The 25,036-nt window shown below is 57.6% G+C and overlaps 2 protein-coding genes across 2 annotated transcripts; both read right to left on the reverse strand.

Moving 5' to 3' along the window:
- Nucleotides 1-680: 680 nt before the first annotated feature.
- Nucleotides 681-10,137, reverse strand: HIPK4 (homeodomain interacting protein kinase 4). The gene is made up of 4 exons (XM_004776124.3): nt 7,529-10,137; nt 3,515-3,871; nt 1,888-2,736; nt 681-1,235 (listed from the first exon to the last, which is right to left on the reverse strand). The coding sequence occupies exons 1-4, from the start codon at nt 7,991-7,993 to the stop codon at nt 1,056-1,058; spliced, it is 1,851 nt and encodes a 616-aa protein (XP_004776181.1). The 5' UTR covers nt 7,994-10,137; the 3' UTR covers nt 681-1,055.
- Nucleotides 10,138-10,220: 83 nt separating this feature from the next.
- On the reverse strand, nt 10,221-24,591 carry PRX (periaxin). The gene is made up of 7 exons (XM_004776123.3): nt 24,521-24,591; nt 21,205-21,248; nt 21,005-21,109; nt 20,758-20,883; nt 18,669-18,825; nt 14,833-15,029; nt 10,221-14,205 (listed from the first exon to the last, which is right to left on the reverse strand). Exons 4-7 carry the CDS (start codon nt 20,782-20,784, stop codon nt 10,426-10,428), a joined length of 4,161 nt encoding a protein of 1,386 aa, XP_004776180.1. The 5' UTR covers nt 20,785-20,883; nt 21,005-21,109; nt 21,205-21,248; nt 24,521-24,591; the 3' UTR covers nt 10,221-10,425.
- Nucleotides 24,592-25,036: the final 445 nt, after the last annotated feature.

Raw genomic sequence — 25,036 nt, forward strand, 5'->3', positions numbered from 1 at the left:
TGCCGGACCTGAGTGATGTGAAGTGGGGCGTCGGGTAGGTCACAGCCGGCATGCCCCTCTCTTGGAGACCTGGTGTTGGCAGAAATCTCGGCGTATTACCAGCGTGGTTTGGCAGGTCCTGAGGCCACAACACGTGCTGGGCTCTTAGCATGGATTTGGCATGTGCTGAGCACACAGCATGGGACTGGCATGTGCTGAGCCCTGAGTGTGCGATGCCCATGAGCCAGTATGTGCTGAGCATGTAGTGTGTGACCACACAGCCTGGCGTGAGCTGAGCCTCACGCAGCCAGCACAGGGTAGTGAGCACTACACACTTGGCACATTCCCAGATGGGGACGTGCCGGACCATCACCGGCTCCCAAGGGTGGCCTCGCAGGTCCAAACACCTCAGGGTGCACCAAGCATAAACTGATGGCCACCACAGCAATTTACATTTAGCCATGACCCAAGCAGTGGTGCGGGCATGCCAAGCCTATACACATGGCAAGGGCAGGTCAACAGATGAGACCTTGGCATTTGGCAAGCTCGGATTGGCACCTGCTAAACACTGGGAACGTTCTGTGGACGGATCCTCACGTGCCAAACGCTTAGCATATTCAGGGAATGGGTCAGCCTGTCCCTCACAGTGTGATGGCAGCCCAGCCTCCAACCTGAGCCAGGGGCCAACAGGGCTCAGCATCGGAGAGCAGGGCCCTGGGTGGCCAACCTGAACCCCACCCCAGCTCCAGTCCAGGCCTCAGACAGGGCTGCTGAATAGTTCTTTATTGAAATGGGCAAGGGCAGCAGGGCTGAGGGCATGCTCAGGGCCAGCAGGGGCAGCCCCCTTCCTGTGTCCCTTTGGCCCGGGGGAGAAGGGGGAGGCGACGGGCCAGACCCCAAGGCCCTCCTGTGTTTAGGGGGTATGTGCTGGCATGCACCAGGGCGAGGGTATTGGGGGATTCCTGGATAACTATCTTTCTGTAAGAATAATTTGTGGGTTCAGGAAATGGCTTCTCAGGAGGGGATGCCAGCCCCACTAGCATAGCCCCCAGTGATGGGCAGGGGTGGGGTCACCATCAGTGGTGCCCACTGACGTGCTGCAGAAAGCTGGTGGTCCGGGAGGGACCATGCGGGTGAGCGTGGCGGGCTGGGAGTCCCTGAGCCCGTGGCCCCCTGACACCCTCCAGGGTCCAGTCTGGCTCACTCAGCCATTCCCCAGGGCAGCTGCTGGGGTCGAAGAGCTCAGGGCCTGGCCTCTGTTAGGAAGAAGAAAGGACCATCAGCCAAGGAGCCCCTGGCCTTGGGAACCACCAGCCTGCCCCTCCTGGACTCTTCTCCAGTCCCAGCTGAACCCTTGTCACTTCCCCAGGGCGATTTTGTAGATCCCAAATGCAACTTAGGGGCTTAAACTGTGTGCAGAAACCTTAATGTGTTCTGAGGGACTATTAGGGTCTCTGAGGCTTTGTCACTTCTTGAGCCCCTGCTAAGGCCTTGTTCTGAGTGCTGGGCCTTTATCACTTCCTATAGGGGGACTGAATGCATTCTGACTTTCTATACATCAGGAAGGTGGATTAGTGTATGCTGAGCCTTCTATCCTGAATGTGGGTTAGTGTGTGCTGAGCCTTCTATCCTGAAGTGATCAGTGTGTGCTGAGCCTCACCACCTTGTAAGGGTGGGTAAGTATGTGCTGAATGTTATATCCTGAGTCCGGGTTAGTATATGCTGAGCCATATCAAATCCTCATCATATTCTGAGTGTGGGTTAGTGTTTGCTGAACCTTGTCACATCCTGAGAGCGGACTCGTATGTGTTGAACCCTGAGCCAGCTGTAGCCTGTCCCCGCCATCCCGGAGCTCGGGAAGGCCCTGATCCCAGAACCACCCACACCCTACAGACCCACTGGGCTTACATCAGCATCCATAGTCATATCCTTGACGCCTGGTCCATCCCCATCCCGCTGTGGGAGGCTGGGCGGTTCGGCTGAGGCCCCATGGCCCTCTCCTTCGGCCCAGCCACTGCCCCGGCACGGTCCCTCGTCCTCAGGGGAGGCCTGGCTTAGCCGGATGAGGTTACTGAAGTTGGAGTCTGACTTGGAGCCGGCGGGTGGCTTGCGGGCCTTGTGGCGACCCGCCAGGCGGCTGCCGTAGAAGGCCAGGATGGGCTCGGGGCCCGAGTCGGGCACCCGGCGGCTAGCAGCAGCGGCCTTGAGTGGGGCCAGCATGTCAGGAACCGCGTCGGCTCGGGTCTCGCCCCACAGCCCGCGTCCCACCTCCTGGAGACTCAGGTCGTCCAGCTGATCGATGGCCCTCTGCATGCCCGGCGCCTTCTCCTCGCAGAAGAAGGGCCCGCTGCCCACCACACTGCCTATGCCCACGGCCTCCTCCTCCTCGGCCAGCCGGTAGTAGGGGGGCCCATCCTCCACGGCTGTCACGCCAGGTGTGGGCGGCTTGCCCTCCACCTGCAGCGAGAGGCGGCAGCCACGCAGGGAGAGCTGGTAGTAGCGGGTGGTCTCATGGGCGCTGCGCAGCTGCTGCATGGACACGAAGGGGTGGCGCAGGGCAGCGCTGGGGCTGATGCGCTCGTGCGACTCCCACGTGAGCATGCGTTTGATCAGCTCCACCATGCTCTTGAGGTCGGCGAGCTCCGCCAGCGCCTCGCGGTCTGGGAAGGTCAGCCGGCTGGCTGCTCCACCGCCATTCACGGTCTCTATCTGGTCCAGTGACTTGAGCATGTACTTGCGGCGCTCCAGGGGGCGCACCTGCTGGGACATGGGGGGGTGGGCATGGGGCCGACACCGAGTCCGGGCTCTCCGGCTCCTGCTGTGGGGCTCACGTTTGACCACGCCATCCCCGGCCCTAGCTTCCAGTCTGCCCTCCAGTCTGGTCCGGGGCTCTCTTGCGGCCATGAAGCCCACACACCCAAACCTAGACTTCCAGTTCTGCCCAGGATCTGATCTGGAGCTCTCTTGCTGTGGAAAGGGCCACACCCACTCCCTATGGCCGGAACCCCTCTCATCTGACCCAGAGCCCTCCTGCTGCTGCAGGAAACCTACCAGAGTACGCCCTTTGGTCTTCCTGCCATCTCACCCAGAGTCTCACTGAGCCAAGTTTCACTTCTCCCTCAGACCTCCAGTCCTCTCTGGAGCGATGGGTGCAGCCCCAACCAGCCACTAGCAGAGGGATGGCCCTCAACCTCTAGTCCCTCCTTGGTGTCAAATCCAGATCCTGCTGCTGTGGGCCACACCACCAAGCCCAGCCCGCCAGGCCTCCAGGTGGTCCAACCGGCTTGCTACACTAGCTTGTCGACCCCTCTTTGCCAGGAAACTCAGAGCAGCCGCCATATACTTCCAGTGCCACCTTGGGTCTCACCCACATCTCTCTTGCTGTCACTTGCTGTGATTTGAGCTGACCCTCTAATATCCAGTCCTCTCTGAGGTCTAGCCTAGATTTTTTTTCTCGGTGCAGCAGCCCCCACATGAACAGCCCTCACCCCGCCTGCCCCAGACCCTCCCCCCTCCCCCACCCACCTCAGCCTACCTTCGTCTCAGCCAGGTAGTCGGCAGAGGACTTGAGCTGCCAGGGGTTGCTGGCATCAGGATGGGGGTTGCGCTTAAAGAAGTGGTGTGCCTTGCGGGCGGCGTGCAGCAGGTGGGGCTTGGGCAAGCCCTGGGTCTCACAGATGTAGCGCACCTGGTCGTACTCGTTGTTGCCTGGGTAGAGGGGCCAACCCAGGTGCAGCTCGGCCATGACGCAGCCCAGGGACCACACATCCACCTTCTCGCAGAAGGGCAGCCCCAGCAGGATCTCAGGGGCCCGGTAGAAGCGCGACTGAATATATGGTTCCTTGACATAGCGCACCTCGCTGAAAATGCTTGCTGAGCCGAAGTCAATCACCTGCGGCGAGGGCGGGGGGGACGACGACTACCGATCAGGGTCTCCCCTGTGGCTCTGACCAGTGTTTTTCTGCCCCTGCCATCTGACTGTCGCTGTATCTGTTAGTCCTTATCTCTTGTTTATGTCACTGTCTTTACTCGTCTCTGTCTCTGGTTTTGTGTGTTTGTCTCTCTGTTTCGAACCACTAGAACGTATGACTTTAGGACCCCTCTCTTCGTCTTTCACTCCACACCTTGTCCATCAGCAAATCTTGTCAGCTCCACCTTCTGAAGGGATCCAGACTGGGCAGCCTCCCCATCCCCAGCCTTGGCTCCCCCCCCACCCCATGCCACCCTGTCCAGGGGCATCTCCCACTGAGGCTGATGTGGGGGCCTCCTCAATGGGCTCCCTGCTCCTCCCGTCTGCACCCCAGTTCACTAGTCATATGCATGCCACTGAGGGATCCTGTGAGCGCCTGAGTCTGATCACATCCTTCCCCTACTCAGAATCCCCCCATGGCTTTATCATCCTATGATAAAAGTCAACTTTCCCATGGTGGTCCCCAAGGATCGAGCAATCTGGCCATCACCCATCACCTCTCTGGCTTCAGCTCCTCCTGCTTCCCCTCTCGCACAGGTGTCTCACTGTCCCTTGAACAAGCCAGACGCATTCCTAGCACAGGGCCTTTGCACTAGCTGTTCCCTCTGCCTGGCATCTCTTTCCCCAGGTGTCTACATGAGTCCCTCATCTCAGGTCTCAAAAGTCAACTCGTGAGACCTCCCCTGGCCATCCTATTAAAAAAACACCATCCCCCATGGTTCCTATCCCCCTTCCTGGATCCCTGCTTTTCTCCAGCACTTTTTTTTTTTAAGACTTTATTTGACACACACACACACAGAGATCACAAATAGGCAGAGAGGCAGGAAGAGGAAGAGGGGGAAGCAGGCTCCCCGCCAAGCAGAGCCCAGCAGAGAGCCTGACACAAGGCTCGATCCCAGAACCTTGAGATCATGACCTGAGCCCAAGGCAGAGGCTTAACCCACCGAGCCACCCGTTTTTCTCCAGAACTCTTAACACCATTTCACATTCTATATGTTTTACCATTCAGTCAAGTTCATTGTCTCTCTATCCAGCTAGGACGCCAGTCTGGGGATTTTGTCAGTTTACTGTTGCATCCCTAGGTGCCTAGAACAGTGCCCGGCACACAGTTAGGGGCGCAATCAGGAGAGAATGAATGAATGAATGAATGAGGGGCCTTATGTCCCTGGCATGCTCTTTCCTTCTACCTCTTTTTTGTATCGCTCTTTCTTTCTTTGCCTCTTCATTGCTTCCTGATGTCTCATCTCTCTGTGTCTCTACCTCTATGTCACTGGCTGGGAAGACACCTCCCGGAAGCCCCACCCTCTTCCGTCTTCATCATCAGGCACATGGAGGGGAAGGCTGAAAATCTTTCTCTCCTGATGTCGCTGGGAGGCGCCCTGTGCCACTTTTACTCTGAATCTCTAAGACTCTCTGGACCCCTTCCTCAGTTTCCCCCTCTGAGTTTCTCTGCTTTTCATTCAGCCATCCCTCGTGTTCTGTCTGCAGAAGGTGGGATGATGGGAGGGTTATTAACCTGCACTCTGAGTGTGGGCGGCAAAGGCCTGAATCTGAGAGCGTGAGGGCCCTGGGGCACTTGGCGGCCACGGGATCCATTCATTCATCTGTTCCACAGACACAGGAAAGAGGGCCAATGCCAGCCAGGTGCTGTGGATGCGTCCTGTCTGCCTCCTGCTGTGTTTGTGGGAGTCTTTCCTTCCTTGGGTCTCTGTCCTTCCATTTCCTAGGGCAAAATGATCTGCCTTTTCCTGCCTGCCTCTTTCCCTGTGACTCTGACCTTCATTTCTCATTGACTCCGCCCCCGCACTGTGCCGGGAGATGCTGAGGACACAGTAGTGGCCACAACCGACCTGGTCCTGCCTTCACAGCCCTGCCCGCTCCTGGTCCAGACCCTTCACCAGACAGTGACAAGCTCAGAAGTGGACAGAGGGCCAGGGCTGGGATGGGGGACACAGGTGGGGGTCCAGGGCAGAGGAGCTGGGGCTGGTTGGGGGAGTCCAGCGAGCTTGTGACATGTATAAGAGGTGCTTCTGTGTGCCCAATGCAGGGTCAGGTCCTGGGTCAGGTCCAGAGGAGGTCTTCAGTAAGTGTTTGGTTTTTGTTTGAAGATTTTATGTATTCAGGGGTGCCTGGGTGCCTCAGTGGGTTAAAGCCTCTGCCTTTGGCTCAAGTCATGACCCCAGGGTCCTGGGATTGAGCCCTGTGTTGGGCTCTCTGCTCAGCGGGGAGCCTGCTTCCCCTCCCCTCTCTCTCTGCCTGCCTCTCTGCCTTGTGATCTCTGTCAAATAAGTAAATAAAATCTTTAAAAAAAAAAAAAAGATTTTACGTATTCATTTGAGAGAGGGAGACAGAGACAGAGCACAGCAGGGGGAGCAGTAGAGCCAGAGGGAGAAGCAGGCTCCCCGCTGAGCCAGGACACCCACCACCCCCTACGGCCTGCTGCCCCAACATGGGGCTCGATCCCAGGACCTGGAGATCATGATCTGAGCCTACGGCAGACGCTTAACCATCTGAGCCACCCGGAGTCCCCAGGAAATATTTGTTAATGAACTGCCTGTGACGAAGAATGGCGCCTCCATCCTTCCAGTCGCTCGGGCCATCAGGCTCTCCTCTCCCATCAAGTCATCTCTTATACTTCACATAAGATCAGTCAGCAAATCCTGTACCTACCTAGAACCCACCGTGTCCCTTCCTCCCACTACCCCGACTCCATCCCCGCACCCGGGCTTCCCACTTGACAGGGAGCAGCCACCCCTCACTGCCCTCCTGCTCCTGACCCTCACAGGCTGTTGCTCTCACGCAGCCAGAGGGACCCTGGGAACACCTGAGCCGAATCATGATCTCTCTCTGCTCAGAATCCTCCTGTGGCCCCATCCTACATGGAATAAAACCAGTCCTCACTGTGGTCCTCGAGGCCCTGTGTGTCCCAGCCTGTCACATCCCTGGTCCCATTCCTCTGTCTTCTCACCCTGGCCTCCTGGGTGCTTCTCAAACACATATACTCAGATCACTCCTACCTCAGGGCCTTTGCATGAACTCTTCCTTCTCCCCAGATGCTTTTCCCCAGATGTCTACATGACTGCCTCCCTCCTTTGGGACCTTCCTCAAATGTCATCTTAACGAGGTCTCCCTGACGGCCATGTCTACAATTTTGGTCACCACTGCCACCGCCAATCAATACCCCACCCACATCCTCCTCTTCTCTGCTTTATCTTTTCTCCTTCTCACTCACATACCACATTTGACTCATTTATCTTAGCAACTGTGTTTCCCTCCCCACTCCTGGAATGTCAGCCCTACATAGACAGGGCCAGGCCAGAGGAGCTGGACTATGAATTGGAGAAGGAAGGTCAGGTCTCGGATCTGGGACAGAGAGGATGTCAGTATTGGGACAAGGAGGTGGAGAGGATTTTAGGGCCAGGAGGTGGGGAGAGGCATCATGGGCAGGGAAGGGGAGACACTCAAGGCTGGGAGTGGGGGACACGGGAGACCTTAGCGACAGGAAAGTGTCCAGGGCCGGGGGAAGCTCGGAGAAGACGAGGAGGAGGGATGTGGCCATACTGGGGCAGCCCCACTCACCTTGACTCTGAAGGGGCAGCGGGTCTGGTCCACCAGCATGATGTTCTCGGGCTTGAGATCAGCATGGATGATGGCCAGCTCCTTGAGCCGGGCCAGGGCTCTGAGCACCTGCAGGGTAACCGTTCGGATGTGGCGGGCAGGCAGGGGTGCGAAGTTGTTCTCCTTCTGGAATTCGAACAGGTTTTGCTCCAGCAGCTCGAATACCAGGTAGAACTTGAGGGCATCATGGAAGAACTCGAGGAAGCGGATGACGTGGGCCTCCTCGGGGTCCAGGCCCCGCATACACCGCAGCAGCTTCAGCTCGTTCTTGATGATGCGGTTGCGGTAGGCGTCATTCTTGAGGATCTTGATGGCCACCATCTCCCCCGTGCTTCGCCGCCAGCCCTTGGCTACCTCCCCAAAGGTGCCCTTGCCCAGCACCTCGATGATGTCATAGCAGTCGGTCTCAGACTGGATGGTGGCCATGGTGCCCCGGCCCCCGGGCGCAGCCCTGCCACCGCCCCCGCCCCACAGGCTCTGCCTTCGAAGGCTTCCGGCCCGCCACCGGCTCCGAGGCCCCCCCAGCGGGGGAAAGAGAACCGCACTCGTGCCTCCTGCTTCGAGGTTCACGCCCACCTCCCTGGCACCCCCCAGCCCCCTGGGCCACACTGCCAGTCCGCCAGGGGCCACACCCCTCCCCCGAAGCCCTCCTGGCTTGGGACGAGGGGCCCCAGGCCCCCCCGAATGGGTTCCAGCGTTGCTGAGTGGCTCTGGTTCTGTTGTTGGAGACCTGAGCCCCAGGCTGGAATGGGGGGTGGGGTGGCCGGTGGAGCCCCCTCCCCCACCCCAGCATCGGAATCCTGGAGGGCTGGCCAGGTGAAGGGTCGACAGAGAAGGAAGTCCAATCCTGGACCTCTGGCAGGGGGGACTGGGACATTCCTAAACAGAGGTGAAGAGCTTGGGGGGATATGTGTGTGTGTGTGTGTGTGTCCCCATGTGAGCAAACACCTGCCCCTACCAGTGGATGCCATGGGGGGAGGGGTGTGGCTCAAGCCAGGCCAGCTGGTAAAAGGTCTTGAATGCCAGGCTAAGGAGTTTGGACTCAGCTGTCTGAGGGCCCTGGGAAGCCACAGAAGGGCTCTGAGCAAGAGAGTACAGGGTCAGATTTAAATGTCAGAAAGCTATCGAGCAAATAAGATTGGATCGGAGGGGACAAGAGTGGAGGCCTGGACCCTGGATCAGGGGGTGCGGGGGGGAGGCTGGTGTATGAGACTGGTGGTCAGGAGGGCAGGCTGTAGGACCGATAGTTTGGTGGGAGGGAGGGAACCATCCAGAACAAGGCCCAGGGCTCAGGGATGGTCCCAGGAACAGGGACATGGATAAGGAACACCTTGGGGGAGCAGATGCTGATGTCAGGTTAGACAAGTCTAGAGTGCTTTAGAAGCCTTAACCCGTCCTTATGCATACATGTTAATAGCAACATTTATGGAAGAGAAAATCAAGATGCAAAGAAGTTGAAAAAATGCCGAAGGCCACCCACTTGGGTGCCAGCAAAAGGCTTTGACCCCAAGCAGTCTGACTCTAGACCTAAGCTCCGAACCACTGCCACATCCAGCAGGGGCACGCAAGGGACACTAGGTTCCCATGTGGACCACAGGGAGGTTGACATGGCCTGGGGACAGGGTGGAGGTGGCTGAGGGCCTCACAAGAGTCCTGAGGGCCCAAGGGGCATGAGGAGAGAGGGGAGTGGGGAGGAGAGAAGAGAGTGATCAGAAAGGAGAAAGGGACCCTGAGAAGTCAGGACAAGGGAGACAGAGGAAGTCCTCAGCATGGCCATAGAGAAGTCACCATAGACACTGACAGGTCAGCTGTAGTGGGAGGGAAACCCCAAATGGGGGGAGGGGAGGGCTGGGCAAAGAGTGTGCGCCAGAGGTATAAGTCACTCCTGCCATGTCTTGTGGGGATGAAGAGCACGTGACCAGGTGGTGACCCAGGGGAGGTCAGCTTTAATGGAGAAGATACTGGAGTAAGCCAGGGGTGTGTGACAACTCAAGGGCACGGCCGGATGTGAGGAGAACAGACAGACGGATACTGGGGCATCAGGGGGACACTTGGGACTGGACAGAGTATCTTCTTGTCCCAGCCTGGGCCACCGCAGAGAGATGCAGGGGAATCTGGAGCTCCTTGGTGGGAGCTTAGGACCTGCGTGCCCAGCCAGCCCTGATGGGCGGTGAGGACGCTGGGACCTAGTCCTAAGAAGACTGGAGCCTGGAGAGGGACCAGGAGGGGCCTTCCAGGGTGGGGCCGGGCCGGATGGGGCAGTCAAACCAGCCAGACAGGAAAGCAATCCCCAGGATGTGGAGGTGGCCTTGTTGAGGAGAAGGTGGCCAGCAGAGGGCACATGCGTAGCAATTGTGCTGCTCTCTCAGGGCCCCCTAGGGAGGTCCTGGTGGGAGAGGCCTCAGCCTAGGGGTCTGGCTCAGAGGCCCTGAGGAGTTCTGAATGGCTAGGGCAGGACCCACTGCGAATCTTTCCTGACTCCCTTCAGACCTGGGATGGCCTGGTGTCTGCCAACAGAGGCCCTCCTCAGGCCAGGCTCCAGCAGGCCCCCTCCTTGGGGACCTCTTTCCCTGCACCCTCTCCACCCTCCCCTGTTCCTCCGCCACACACACACACACACACAGGCACGCACACAGGAAACCCAACACAAGGCTACCTCTGGATTATTTTATTCACATGGTTCGGCAAGATACAGGCCCTCCTGCCAGTGAGCCGGGCATGAGGCCTCCCTGGCCCGGTCCCAGTCAGTCAGCCACCTCCCGACCCTCTGAGGGGTTAGTGCTAGTTATCTCACACACAAAACAAGAAGGAGGCAGGAATGGGGAAATGGGAGAGGACGTTCCCTCTGTTCTGGGGCTTTAGACGACAGCAGCCTGAGCCCCCTCCATCCTGGCAGGGCCTGGAGCCCCTGTGTCTGAAAACCCCACACTGGGCAGCCGAACCCGGAATCCACCCTCTTCCTGGTCCCCACTCCCACTCCGGGCCTTGGGGCTTAGGGACACCCGGGGGAAGCGGAACTTGGGTGACTTCTCCCCACTAGGGGACTTGGGGCCTGCCTCGCCCTCCTGGCCCCGAGAGGCCTTAGACGGGGTGGCCAGGCCCACGCGGGGCAAGCGGACCCGGACTCTGCCTCGGCGCCCAGAGGCCCCTTCCCCGCCGCCCTCCTCCTCCTCCTCCTCAGGGCTGGGGGAGCTCTCCCCAGGGACTGCCTCGCTCTGGCTGAAGCCCACTCGTGGCAGCCTGAGTTTGGGGCTCTTGGTCTTCTCACCCTCCTCAACTCCCTCCTTGGCCCGAACCAGGCCAAATCGGGGCAGCCGCACCTTGAGCTTGTGTCCGGCCTCCCCGTCGCCCTCTGCCACCTGGTACTCAGCATGGCCGCCCACGGTGGGTGGGGAGATCTCCACGTCGGGGAGTGAGAGGTGGAAGGTGCGCTCGGCTCCTGGGGACTGGTCTCCAGACCCCTCTTCCCCAGCCTCAGCCCTGGCCCCCAATGTGGGCACCTTCAGCCTCAAGCCCCCCTCGCCTGTGGCTGCCTCACCCACCTGCACCTCTCGGCCCAGTCCCACATCCAGCTCAACCTGGGGCACCGACACAGCAGGCATCTTGAAGACGCCCTCACCTACCAACAGCTCGCCACCTGCCACCTGGGCTCCAGGCAGAGACAAAGTCACCTGAGGCACCTGGACCCTGTAGCCTGCTGCGCCCTCCACTGACTGGGCTGCACCCTTGACCTGTGGCCCAGCGGTGGTGCCCAGGCCAGCCTCCCCGAAGCCAGATAGCTCCACCTGGGGCAGGGAGATGCCTAGGGGCATCCTCAGCGCCCCCTCCTGGCCCTCAGTGCCTGCCGGCCTGGTCACGGACACTTGCGGGCCTGAGAGTTGTACCCCACCGACAGCTACAGCCCCCTCAGCCCTCCCTTCCTCCTGGGCCCCGAGGGTGACCAGCTCCACCTCAGGGATCTTAAGCGGCCCAGCCACGGACTCGGGCTTTTCTCCTGGGCTGACACGCCCACCCTGGATTTCAGCTTCCTTCCCCCGAGCCAGCCCAAAGGAGGGCATCTTCAACTTGGGCATCTTCACCTTCCCATCCCAACCCCAGCCCTTGCTCTCCAACTCGGCCACCCCTGGCGCTAGTTCTCCTGCCTCAGCATCCCGGCCCTTGACCCCAAACTTGGGCAGGGCAAACCTCGGCCCCTTGACCTTGACATCAGCTCCTGCCACCTCCACCTTGCCTGTGGGCAGACGGGCGTCCAGGCTGAGCTGCGGGATGGACAGATCGAGGGCAGGCAGCAGGCCTGCCTCCCCTGCCCCTTTCACCTCAACCTCAGTCCCCGCTCGGGCCTTGGGGAGTGAGATGGCGAACTTGGACACCTTCAGCTTGGTGGCTCGCTCAGCCCCCTCAGCCTCTGCCTTGGGCACCTTGGGCCCCGAGAGTCCAAACTTGGGCAGGGAGAACTTCGAGGAGGGTTTGACTTTCATCTCCGTCACCTCGAGCCGCCCTTCCTCTACTTCCACAGTGGGCAGCTGTGGCGTGACGATTTCAACAGAGGGCATTCGGAAGGCCACTTCCCCGACCCCTGTGGCCACCCCAGGGCCCTCTGCCCGCTCCACCTTGCCCATTTCGGCTGCTGGGACCTGCCCCTCCAGGCTGAGGGCCCTCGGCAGGTCTAGCTCCACGGAGGGCAGTGTGAGAGTGGAGACACCCACACGAGCCTCGGGACCTACCTCTGGCTGCAGACAGGGGAGTGTCACCCGCTTCCCAGAGACCTCAGCCCCTGCCTCGCCTGCCTTGCCTCGCAATGGAGACTCTGCCCTCCCTAGCTTGGGCATGGTCATCTTGGGCATCTTGAAACCAAATTCCATCCCCTCTGCCTGTTCGGCTTTTAGCTGCACCTCCGGAGCCTTGGGCAGCTTCACCTCGGGCGCCTTCAGAAGATGCACCTCTGGGACCTTGGGCACCTGCATTTCTGGCAGTCGCATCTCTGACACCTTTGGCAGCTGCACCTCTGGGAGGTGGACGTCGGGCACGGCCATCTCGGGCACCTTGGGGAGTTTTATCTCTGGCAGTTTCATCTCAGGGAGCTTCATCTCGGGGAGCTTCATCTCAGGGACTTTTGGCAGCTGCACGTCGGGGAGCCGCACCTCAGGGACGGCCATCTCCGGAACCTTCGGGAGCTTCATCTCTGACACTTTGGGGAGCCCCACCTCTGGGAGTTGCACATCTGGCACGGCCATCTCTGGCACCTTCGGGAGCTTCATCTCAGGGAGCTTCATCTCGGGGACTTTGGGGAGCTGAACGTCAGGGAGCCGCACCTCAGGCACGGCCATCTCTGGCACCTTCGGGAGCTTCATCTCGGGGAGCTTCATCTCGGGGACTTTGGGGAGCTGCACTTCGGGGAGCCGCACCTCAGGCACGGCCATCTCTGGCACCTTCGGGAGCTTCATCTCAGGGAGCTTCATCTCGGGGACTTTGGGGAGCTGAACGTCAGGGAGCCGCACCTCGGGCACGGCCATCTCTGGCACCTTCGGGAGCTTCATCTCAGGGAGCTTCATCTCGGGGACTTTGGGGAGCTGAACGTCGGGTAGCTGCACCTCTGGCACGGCCATCTCTGGCACCTTCGGGAGCTTCATCTCGGGGACTTTGGGGAGCTGAACGTCGGGGAGCCGCACCTCTGGCACGGCCATCTCCGGCACCTTCGGGAGCTTCACCTCAGGCCCTTTGGGCACCTTGACCTCAGGGGCCGAGACCCCAAGGCCAAACGAGGGCATCTTGATGGTGGGCAGCTTCAGCTTGCTCTCGACAGCAGTTTCGGCAGCAGCCGGCCGGGGCTCCAGGAGCGAAAGCCCAAAGGTGGGCATCCGAAGTTTGGGCCCCTTCACCCTGGCCTCGGGGCTGCCCTTGACCACCTTGGCCTCGGCGACTTCCTTTGCTCGAGTCCCGAATCGGGGGAAACTGAGGCGGGGCATCTTCAGGGCCACCTCAGGCACCTCTCCTCGGGCCTCCACCTCCACACCTGGCAAGGCCAGGTCCACCCCTACGGCAGGTGCTGCCACATCCAGAGTGGGCACCGTCACGGCCGCAGCCCCTTCCCGGGTCTCCAGGCAGGGAAGTGTAGGCAGAGTGGGGAGCGATGGCAAGGTGGGCAGCTCTACTTGGGGGACCTGGATCCCTAGGGCCACAGGCTCCACAGCAGGGGCAGCAGGGGCTCCTAGTCCAAGGCTTGGCAGGTGGAGGGCCACCTCTCCCAGCCCCTTAGGGGCTGAGACCTGGGGGACACCCACCTCGGAGCCTGGCAGCCGGGGCCCAACCAGCTCCACCTGGGGGGCTGTGAAACGGGCTCCTGCTGCCACCTCAGCCTCCACTTTGGCTTTCCTTGGGGGAGGAGCAGCAGCGGCCAGCCGGGCTGCCTGGGCCTCTTCTGCCACTTCTCGGACGCGCAACCGAGGCAGCTGGAGGCGCCGGCGGGCTGGGGCAGCTGGGACGGGACCCTTGGGAGCCTCGGCTTTGAGGCCCCGACGCAGACGGGAGAACTTGGGGAAGGAGAATTCGACGTCAACAGGGGCCAGGTCTGCAGGGGCCCCCAGGGCCCCGGGCATCACCATCTTCTTCTTCTTCACAGGGGACAGACTCTGGATGTTCTGGGGAGAGAGGAGAGATGCGGGAGGCGGTGGGACAGTGAGAGGCTCGGGGAAGACGGGGGAACCCCATCTGGCATTGCACCAGGGTGGGGATGTGTTGGATGAAGCATCTTGTCCCCAAAACACCAGCCCCTCTTCCTTCCTGTCATTTCGCAATTACTGCCCCTGTAAGGCACAGACATTCATTTAGCAGCTGACAATGAGTCAACAGGAGTGTAGGAACTGGGACCCAAGACTGCCAGGTCCTCATCCAGGATTTTCCCCAATACCTTCATTCTAGAGATGGGGAAACTGAGGCCCAGAAAGGGAAAGAAACTGGTCCAGGGTCACTCAGCAGTAAGTGAGCAGCACTCAGGCTTGAACTGGCCTTGCTGGTTTGGAGTCCCCTGGTTCAGGACTACTGGCAAGCCTAGAGCTAATAGCTCTCCAAAGTGGGTAAAGGCCCTGGTCTGAGATAGGTGGGTCCCCCGCCCCAGGAAGGAGTTTAGGGGTAAAGAACAGAAGGCGAGGGTGGGATTAGCGTTGGGTTAGTGATAAGACGGCCACGGTGTGGAAGAGTAGGGCTCAGGGCGCAGAGACTGGATCGCTGGGGCAGTCCAGAGCCGGCGCCGGGCTAAGCACGCGTACCAGCTTGGCCACCTTGGCCCGTGGGCCCTTGATCTCGTAGCCGGCCACGGTGCCAGGCCGCAGAGCCAGGTCCCCGGTGGGCACAGTGCGCTTCAAGCAGAAGGAGACCTTGTAAGGCTCGGCACATTGCAGCAGACGTAGTGCGTCCTCGTACTTGAAGTTCTCGAAGAATACACGGGCGCTCAGTAGTTGGTCTCCTGTAGGCAAGGTGGAGGTGGGCAGGGCGTGGGCATCTGCTGGCTCCACCTAGGCCTGGTTCCACCCACTTCCCTGGAGCGACCTCAGCGACGCTGGTGGGCACCAAACCTTGGCCCCGCCTATCCTCCCTGCCCCCACCCCGGAGCGAAGTCCTCCCAGTTTGAGATCCCGAACAGTCTCTAGTGAAGCCCCACCCCATGGCCTTAGCCCCGCCCCTGCCAAACAAATCCCCTCCCATTCAAGCCACGCCCATTGCCTTTCCACTTCCCTCCCCCATTCTCACATTTTACTTCATTTTTTATAAAGATTTTATTTATTTATTTGAGAGAGAGACAGAGATAGCAACAGAGAGAACAAGCAGGGAGGAGAAGGATAAACAGGCGCTCCGTTGGGCAGGGAGCCCCTTGATCGTAGGACGCTGGGATCATGACCTGAGTGGAAGACAGACCCCTTCCACCCCGTCCAGAGGACTGAGCCATCCAGGCACCCTCCCCATTCTCACATTTTATTTTATTTTATTTTTTAAATATTTTGTTCATTTATTTATGAGAGCGAGAAAGCACACAAGTAAGTGGGCAGAGGGGCAGAGGGAGAGGGAGAAACAGAGTCCCTGCTGACCAGGGAGCTGGACCCAGGGCTCAATCTCAAAACTCTGGGATCATGACCTGATCCCAAGGCAGAAATTTAGCCAGTGGAGCCACTCATGCACTCCCCTATTCTCACATTATAAGACACTGACTTTGGTTCCTTTACTGAGAGGACAGAATCAGAAGTTCCAGAATCTTCCACGCCATTACTCACCCCCCAGTTCCTGTGGCTATTCACTCTACTCTCCACCTATTTCTAAGGATGAACCGTCCCCACTTCCAACTCAGGTCAGCCTTTCCACTACCTTCTCAGGGACATCCTCCAGCAGTTCTCCCTTCTCTCCCCACATCACCAATCTGTCCCTTTCTTCTATGTTATCCCCATCTGCATACAACATACCATTATTTGCCCCATAGGAAAAGTTGTCTTGACCTCATTCCTGGAGCTCCTGCTCTATTTATCTGTTCACCTTAACGGCAAATGCACGGAGTCGTCTAGCTGCATCACTTTCCATGGCTCCAATCACACTTCTGACACCCATTTCCAGAACCTTGAATGGCCCCTCTCAAGGTCCCATACATCTGTATAGCTAAGCCCAGTGATCAAGTCCCAGACTTCATTTGAGGGGACCTCACAGCCTTCGACCTAACATCACTCTCCTTCATTCATTTGTCTGGCTTGGGTTCCAGGGTAAGACACACCCTCTAGAACCTCCTGGAGGTTTCTTCTCAGCCTCCCACCTCCTGGATCTCTTAATGACACACTGTCCCAGAGCTCAGGCCTTGGGCCCCTTCTCATCTCTATCTCCATGCTATATTCACCCCTTTAGGAAGCTCACCCAGATTAGGAGTGACCTAATCTGGGTCACCCAGACCATAAATGGGCTGACAAATCCCAAGTCTATTTCTCCAGTCCAGCACTCTCCCCTCCATTCTAGACTCATACATCCACTTCCCCCTCCACAGCTTCACCATGGCATCCAACAGATATCCTTCACTTGACAGATCCAGACTGTTCTGGCCTTACTCCAAACAAGCTCCAGCCCCAGTTGCCCATTTGTGGAACTAGCAACTCCAATCTCAGGTTAAGAATCCCTGGACAGGGGCGCCTGGGTGGCTCAGTTGGTTAAGTGTCTGCCTTCAGCTCAGGTCATGATCCCAGGGTCCTGGGATCAAGCCCCATACTGGGTTCTCTGCTCAGCGGGAAGCCTGCTTCTCCCTCTCCCTCTGCTCTTCTACCTGCTAGTGCTCACTCTCATTCTCTCTCTCTCTCAAATAAATAAATAATATATATTTAAAAAAAAAAAAAAAAAGAATCCCTGGACACATCCTTGACCCTTCTCTTTTCATCACACCCCATATCCAGTCCTGAAGGCTCCTCCTTTAAAATATATCCAGAAAGGGGCGCCTGGGTGGCTCAGTGGGTTAAAGCCTCTGCCTTCGGCTCGGGTCATGATCCCAGGGTCCTGGGATCGAGCCCCGCATCAGGCTCTCTGCTTAGCGGGGAGCCTGCTTCCTCCTCTCTCACTCTCTGTCTGCCTCTCTGCCTACTTGTGATCTGTCAAATAAATAAATAAAATCTTTAAAAAAAAAAAAAATATATATATATATCCAGAAAAATAAATAAATAAATAAATAAAATAGATTCAGAATCCAAACCTTTCTCTTCATGCCCATTAACACTGTTTTGTCTCTGAACATCACCATGTCTTACCTGGATAATCAGAGTAGCCTGTGTGTGTGTGTGTGTACTTATTTATTTATTTAAAGTTATCTTGGGGCACCTGGGTGGCTCACTTGGTTAAGCATCTGCTTTTGGCTCAGGTCATGATCCCAGGATCCTGGGATAGAGTCCACATCAGGCTCTCTGACCAGTGGGGAATCTGCTTCTCCCTCTTCCTCTGCTCCAACCCCCCACCCCTGCTAGTTCTCACTCTCTCAAATAAAGTTTAAAAAAAAAAAGTCTTAGGGTGCCTGGGTGGCTCAGATGGGCACCTGCCTTTAGCTGCCTTAAGCAGCTGCCTTTGGCTCGGGTCATGATCCCAGGGTTCTGGGATTGAGCCCTAAACCCGGCTCCCTGCTCAGTGGGGAGTTTGCTACTCCCTCTCCCTCTGCCTGCTGCTCCTCCTGCCTGTGCTTTCTCTTCTGTGTCAAATAAATAAATAAAAATCTTTAAAAATAAAAATATAAACTTTTAAAAGATTTTATTTGTTTGAAAGAGAGTACATGCACAAGCAGGGAGTTCTGTGCTGTCCCACTCAAACCTTCCCAGATTAAAAGTCAAAATTCTCACCATGGCCTATGAAGCCCTCTGAAAACCAGATGGCCACACAACTCACTCCCTTCCCTCCACCAGGCCTTTCCTCCCTTCCTGGTTCACCCTATTTAAAAATACAACTGTCCTACAGGCATGCACAGCACACAATGCCTTCTAGTTTACTATGTGTTTTACATATTTTGGTCAAATATATCTCTCCCTTCTAGAAAATAAGCATAAATGCAGAGAGTGTGTTCTGTTTTGTTCACTGTAGTAGCCCAAGCACCTAGAATCGTATCTGGAAATAGAAGGCACTTAGTAAATAGTTGTTGCATGAATAAATCACATCGGCCTCATGCATGTCACTTAAAATATCCCTTACTAAGACTCCCTCCAAGATAACTCCACCTCTTTTCTCCAGGCCCAACAACAAAAATAATAACTAGTGCTTACACGGTGCTTATTGTGTGCCACTTAGCTATGCGCTAAGCATTTTCAACTACTGACTCACTTGATCCACGTAATAACCCTGCGAGGTGAGTACTAGAATTATTCCCATTTTCGAGATGGAAAACCCAAGGCACAGAAGATCACAAGCTAGCTGCAGATCTCAAAGTCAAACCGACACTATGAGCCTCCAGAGCCCGCTCTTAGCCACCGCCAGGCGGACACACAAAGCCCCGCCCCAAGCCACTCTCCCCGCTTCCTCCGAGCAGGCCACGCCCGGGACCTGGGGCGCACTCCCAACCCGGCCACCTCGGAAAGGCCCCGCCGCACGCTCCCGGCCCGCCCACCTTCCTGCAGGCTGAGGCTCCTGGCCGCGGGCGAGTCCTCCCGAAGCTCGCGGACAAAGATTCCCTCCTTGCCGCCGCCTGCTACGTTGATGCCGCTGACCCCGGTCTGCGCCTCGGTCTCCACGATGATCTCCACCAACTCCGCCCGCCTCAGCTCCTATGGAGGGCAGCGAGGGGTCGCCATGGGGCGCTGGGGCCGGACCTCGCCCAGAGTCCGGCATCCCGCTTAAAAGCGGCTCTTAAAACGGTCCTCCAGTTACACGACCCTGAGCGCGGCTCCGGCCGGCCGTGCGGGCCCACCCACTCCGACATCTTCCCTTTAAGGAAGCGCGAGGGCCGCCTGCTCTCTCACGCCTGCGGCAAGGCCCAACAGCTCGGCCCACTGCTGTCGGCCGGAGCCCTGGGGTCCGGGTGGAAGGGGCGGAGTTATAGACGAGAAGCGGAGTAGGGAGGCGAGGGAGCGGTGGGTGTGCGAGAGGGGAGGGCATGATAGGGCGGGCTCTGTCTTCGGGGGCGGGACCAGTTCGGGGGCGGGGCTTGTGAACAGACCGCAGTCGCAGGTAGAGCTCAGGCCACAGAGGAGGGGCCAAAAATCTGAGAGGGGTGTGGCAAGAGAGTAATACGGGAAGGTAAGGCGGGGATCCATAGTCGAAGGGTGGGACTGAGATAAGGAAAAAGGCTTTAAAAACAGCCCAGCAAGGGGTGGGGTGAGGATGGGCTTCCGAGGAAAGCGCTGGGTCTTTAAGTGGTGCAGGATGGAGGGGAGGGTGAGATTGGGCTCTTCGGAGGCCAGAACGCGTGTGAGACTATGCCCTATTGTGGACTTTGTGACCCCAAGTCCTGCATAACGCCTTTGGGAGAGGGAATCCAGTGAAGAAGAGGGGTGCGTGGGTGATGAGTAGCGGACCAGCAGACGTGGCATTCCTGGTATTCACTGTATATGGTGCTGTCCTGGCCCTGGCCCAGCAGCGCCCGTCGCGATTCACATCCGGGATTTAGAAAAGGCCGCGAGAGACCCCAGTTCCACAACGGTCTAGGAACTCAATCTGCTGTGTGTTTCTGGAGGAGAACTTTGCCCTCTCTGGGCCCATGGGTGACATGGGTTTACGGAAGGGGTCCGTGTGAGCTGAGACCTGAAGCAACAGGGATCTGAGGATGCTGTAATGGGCGGGGCATCGGGACTGAGTAGATTGGAGTTGAGCCCAGGGCTTGGAGAGGGTTAGGGCAGCCCGTCGAGGCTGGCCCTGGCCCTGGGACTAGAGGGCTGGGAGGAGCATGTTGAGAGGAGGTGAGAAGAGTTGTAGAGGCAGCTGGGAACAGCAGGAACATGACCACCTCCCCAAGGCCCTGGGCTAAGCATTTTACCTACAGCGTCTCATTTCATCCTCCCCACAGCACGGACAGACACAAAGGTAAAGAGAAGCGGAGTGATTTGCCTAATGCCACACAGCAAAGTTAAGCAGCTGGGCTTAAACCCCGTCTGTGACCTCGGAGCCCATAGGCCATCCTGGAGGCAGTGACCTCCTTGGCCTTCCCCCCGGCCTGCCACCCCTCAGCCTCAGCTTGGCTCCGGGAAAATAGACCCGCTCTGTGCCTAGCATCCTGTAAGAAGTGGTCAATGCGGGTCCTCTAGCGCCGTAACAGCGACCGTTGTCCCATTTCACCAATGGGAAAACAGGGTTTGAGAGGTCAGGTCTCCTGTTTGGAGCTGCACAACCAAAGTGGGGAATTGGCATATAAGCCCAGGAGCTCAAAGCTCATGTATTTAACCCCCATAGCAGCCTGCCTCTTCCAACAAAAAGTTTCTGCCCAATTTTCTCCAGCTCGTTATTAATATAACTCTGTTATGTCCCCAATGAATTCGCTGCTTGGACTCAGTTTGTACCAGGCACTGTGCTAAGCACTTTCCATATGTTCAAATTCTTTTCCTCCCGGTGACCTATAAAATAGGCACTGTCGCTATTTCTATTTCACAGATGGGGAGACTGAGGCACAGAGAAACCAGAAAGTGTCTTCTTGCTGCCTCAGTCTGTGCCCCCTACCCACCCCCCGCCCCCAAGTTCCCCTTGCAGGGCATGTGGGTGCTCACCTCAGCACTCCGGCTCCTGGCCTCCATGGCACAGCTGGGAGTCACCCGAGCCCCAGGCTCCTGCTTCCTCTCTCCCTTCTGCTGCAGAACCAGCTTTAGCTCTGCATGGAGCAGCTGCCTCTGAGCCTGTGGGGGACAGGGAGGGAGGCTTGAGGCCAGAAGAGTGGCAAGGAGGAAGCCAGGTGTGGAGGGAGAAGCCAAGACGGATATCAGAACAGGAGAAGGGCCCCCCACCCCTTCCTCTCACCGCTGCCTGGGCACAGGCACCCCCGCCTAACAGGAGCCCAGCCTGGGGTGTAGCACAGGCACAGTCGTCTGCGGGGCTCACGCCCTTCCTCTGGGGTCTTGCTACCTGTCAGGAAGAGACCAGGGCATGAGGCTCCAAGCAAGCCGGGGAGGGATTGGCGGGGGCGGTGGGGGGGGCATGTGGCAATGGCCAGTGCTCACCTCAGGGTCACGGCCAGCTCCTTGGGCCTCCTGGGTCCCGGGCTCTGAGAAGAAGAATGTGAGCATTACCATCAGCTAACCCCACCCATTGCTTGCTGAGTGCCAGATGCTTCCTGAGCTCTGTCAGGATCCCATCCCCACAGTGGGGGGCCGGGGGATACTGAGGCCTAGAAGACCTTTATTGGCCAACAAACAGTAAAGTAAAGCCCGAGCTGACTCCTAGGACTGCCTTAGAGTAGAGCCCCTGCGCCAGCCACCTGGGTCGACCGAGAGAGCCAAATTCACCATAAAACAATCCTAACCACTCCTCTGTCCTCCCTGTGGGCCAATCACCTCACCTCTCTGGGCCTCAGCTTCCACATCTGTTAAATGGGGAGAAGAGCACCTACTACGTCAAAGAAGTGGGTAAATACAAAATGCTGGGTACGTGGAGGGGCTTCTGAAGCCCTATTATTATTACTGAGCACTTTCTGTGGTCTTGATCTTGTGACAAATGTCCCACAGGGGTCATTCATTGCCCCTAAACCTCAGAACACTCTTGTGAGGTCAAGAGAGTTTTCGAGCCCATTACAGAGAAGACACCTGAGGCTGGGAGAAGGACAACCACAAATGGTCACGAGTGGCTAAACCAGGATTTGAACTTATCTGAGAATTCCAGACTTTTCTACAGGTGATGGTAACTAATGGGTACTGAGCGGTTATTCTTTGTCAGTCCTGTGCTCCACCTCCTCCCTGCAGAAAACCCACAGCTCCTCAGAGAGGCCAAGAATCTCGCATAAAGTCATACAGCCCAGTGAGAAGGAGGCAGAACTGGGATTCCCATGTCTCTTCCCCAACAGGCCTTTCTGGGGAAAAGGGCATGGATACTGTCTCTCCACATCCCTTCCCCAGGCCGACTCTGGCCTTGTCCTCCCAGCCCCCACCTGGCATGACAAACCTCCAACCCCCACTCTACCAGGAAAGGTCAGGCCTCACGCGGCACATTCCCTCAAACAATGGCCCATCTGCTGTGCCCAGTCACATTCCGCCCCTGCCCACCCACCCCCAGCAGCACAATGGCCCTTCATAGCCCACCACTGGCCAGGATAGAGGACACAGGGACCCCTCAATGGTCTAGCTGTACCCACTCCACTGGCAGGGACCCCACAGTAGCAGAGGGCTTCTTTCTGGCCCTCCTAGGAGTCCTGGTTTCTGTAGCCTTCCCCAACCTCCCCTCTGAGACCGCAGCTGCTCCAGGTCCCATATCTGTGGCATTTCCTACACACTAGCCCCAGTGAGGACCCCCCTAGGTCTCTGAATCACCCTGAATAGTGTGATTGTTTTAGGGTTGGAAACTGAGTCTGAGAGAAGGGAAGTGACCTGTCTGGAGTCACACACCCAAGCCCCTGCCCTTGACCCCAACTCTGGACCTGAACTTTCATTGGTGGCTCTGAGCACTGGAGAAGCCCCAAGCAGCTAAAGAACTGGGGGAGGGGCTGGGCTGGGAAGGGAGGTGGGGATTGAGGGTGCCCCAAACAGGAATTTTTAAAGGTAAGTCCTCGGCCAACCATGGGCTGGGCAGGCACTTTATAGATGTGGCCTTGGAACCCCATTTTACTGATGAATAAATGAGGGTTAAGACACCACAGTGGCAGGGGCGCCTGAGTGGCTCAGTGGGTTAAAGCCTCTGCCTTTGGCTCAGGTCATGATCTCAGGGTCTTGGGATCTATTTTTCAAATAAATAAATAAAATCTTAATAAAAAGAAAAAAAAAGACACCACAGTGACAGAGTCAGGTCTGAAAAACTGAATACCTGACATTACATAGCATCCTGAGCAGGAGGTGGGAGAGCCTGATACTTGTAGGAGGTAGTGGAGATGGAAGGGAGGCTCTCCTGGCCTGCCAGCTCCCCGTCTCAGGCCAGGGCAGCAAGGGTCACACCCAAAGGCTGGCACAGGAAGCTTAACCAGGGCGGGAGCAAGAGAGAGTGCCCTCCTCCCTGCCCAGCCCAGGTTATATTTAGCCCATCTGTGCCCTTCCTGAACCATATACCCAGCTCCTGGGGTGGGGTAGGGGTGGCTTCGGAAGGAAGCCCCCCCAAATACACCCCGGGCACTCTCTGTTCCCAGTTCTGCCCATCCCTTTAGGTGGGACGGATGGGAGAAGGACATGTGGGGGAAGGTTCCTGGTGGTCCCTGACTGTATTAGGGGAAGATCTTCTAAAGGGGTTCCCCTGGTAACTGAAGGTCAGGCAGGACCCTCCAGATGCCCACAGCTATTCTTGAGTGGGTCCTGTGGCCCTGTCCTCGTACATTCCTCAGCTTCCAGAATTTTCCTGAGTCCCCATTTCTTGAGTACTTACGATGCACAAAGATCCTTGCCCACCTTGGCTCATTACATCCTCAGAATACCTCCCTGAGGAAGATGTGACCGAGAGTCCTATTTAAGATGTCACTGGTTTCCCTCAGAGCAGGCTGGGGGGAGGGCCTGTCATTTGGGCCCTGGGCCCTTCAGCTGAGCGGGGCCTGCTGAGGGATCCCGAATCGGCACCCTCTTCTCCCCATGGCTAGTGCCAACCCCATATGAGAACGCTCCCCATCCAGAGCCTCAGTTTCCCCAATCGCCAATGATGGGGAGCCCTCAGCAGTTAATGGGAGTTAACCTGACTTGTCTGGGCCCCTAGACATTCTGTTTGGACAGTGGCCTAGCAGCAGCCTCAGTCCGTCCCTGCTCCAGAACATCTCATGTCTGAACACCTGGGCAAGGTATTCAGGGACTCGGTTTCATCTGTGAAACGGAGCCAGTATAAAGTATACAGCCAGTATACAGTAAGTGCTCAAGTAATGTATGCTGGAAGGTGGGCTGTCTCATATCCAGCTCTTGCTCATCAGACTTTCTCTCTTACCCAAGGGGAACTCTGGGTGAGCGACAACATCCAGCTCAGGCACTGGCCTCCTACCACCAAGATCCCCAGCACTCTATTCTAAGCACCAAAAAGCCGGCCCCAGCCTAGGCATCCTGCCCCAGCTCTCTGGAAGCAGCAACTCATCTACTCTCACACCAGCCCTGTGAAGAGACCTCCGTCAGCCCATTTCACAGGTGGGATAGCAGAGGGACAAAGGGTGCAGTATCAATCCCAAAACCGCATAGCCAGAAAAGAGGAATCTTGGGATTTGAACCCAGGGTCTGGCTCCGAAGTCTGTGCCTTTACCATACTACCTCTGAAGCCCCCCAGGTGTCCTCCCCGCACCTCCCAGCACCTCCCAGGACCCTAGGTCTTATTCCCACGGCTTCTTGGGCATTGCCAAGGATGGGGTAAGACCGGCTGATCTCTTACCACTGGGTCTCCAGACACCTTGAGAGCTCCCGGTCTGTCTGCTCAGCCCCAGCCCAGGCTGGGGGGGAAAAGGAATGGGGAGGGGGGAAGTGCGGGGAGACCCCCAGCCATTGGCTGTTGAGGCATGACATCACCAGGGAGTGGGTGGTGGGGAAACAAACATCCCCCCTCTCCCAGCTACATGCACCGGGAAGCGGGAAGCGGGTGGGGAGCCTAGGCTGGCAGAGGACAGAGACAGCTGCTGCCCTGGCCTGGGCTGAGACCTCTGCTGGAGCCTCTGTTCCAGAGACCTGCTCGTTGCTGCTGGAGGCTGGAGGCTGACCACCCAACTATCATTATGTCCTGGTTCCAGACCCAGGGACGGTCCTGCTGGTTCCTGGGGCCCCTAAAATAAAGTCCTAACGCTCCCTCTTTCGGTCCATTTGGATTCAAGTCCTAGCCTAGTCACTTGCCGGCTGCCTGACAGCATCTTCCTGGGTCTCTTCTTCTTCATCTCTAAAACAGGGATGATAAAAA

This window comes from Mustela putorius, unplaced genomic scaffold (assembly GCF_011764305.1).
Source record: "Mustela putorius furo isolate JIRA1106 unplaced genomic scaffold, ASM1176430v1.1 tig00000196_pilon_pilon_pilon, whole genome shotgun sequence".
Taxonomy (NCBI): domain Eukaryota; kingdom Metazoa; phylum Chordata; class Mammalia; order Carnivora; family Mustelidae; genus Mustela; species Mustela putorius.

Coding starts and splice junctions, on each gene's coding strand:
- HIPK4 (XM_004776124.3), bottom strand. CDS start 7,993: ATGGCCACCATCCAGTCTGAGACCGACTGCTATGACATCATCGAGGTG. Junction 3,872..7,528: donor GCTGCCCCTTCAGAGTCAAG/GTGAGTGGGGCT, acceptor CCCTCGCCGCAG/GTGATTGACTTCGGCTCAGC. Junction 1,236..1,887: donor ATATGACTATGGATGCTGAT/GTAAGCCCAGTG, acceptor TCTTCCTAACAG/AGGCCAGGCCCTGAGCTCTT.
- PRX (XM_004776123.3), bottom strand. CDS start 20,784: ATGGAGGCCAGGAGCCGGAGTGCTGAG. Junction 18,826..20,757: donor CCAGGAGCCGGAGTGCTGAG/GTGAGCACCCAC, acceptor TGCCCTCCATAG/GAGCTGAGGCGGGCGGAGTT. Junction 14,206..14,832: donor GGGCCAAGGTGGCCAAGCTG/GTACGCGTGCTT, acceptor CTCTCTCCCCAG/AACATCCAGAGTCTGTCCCC.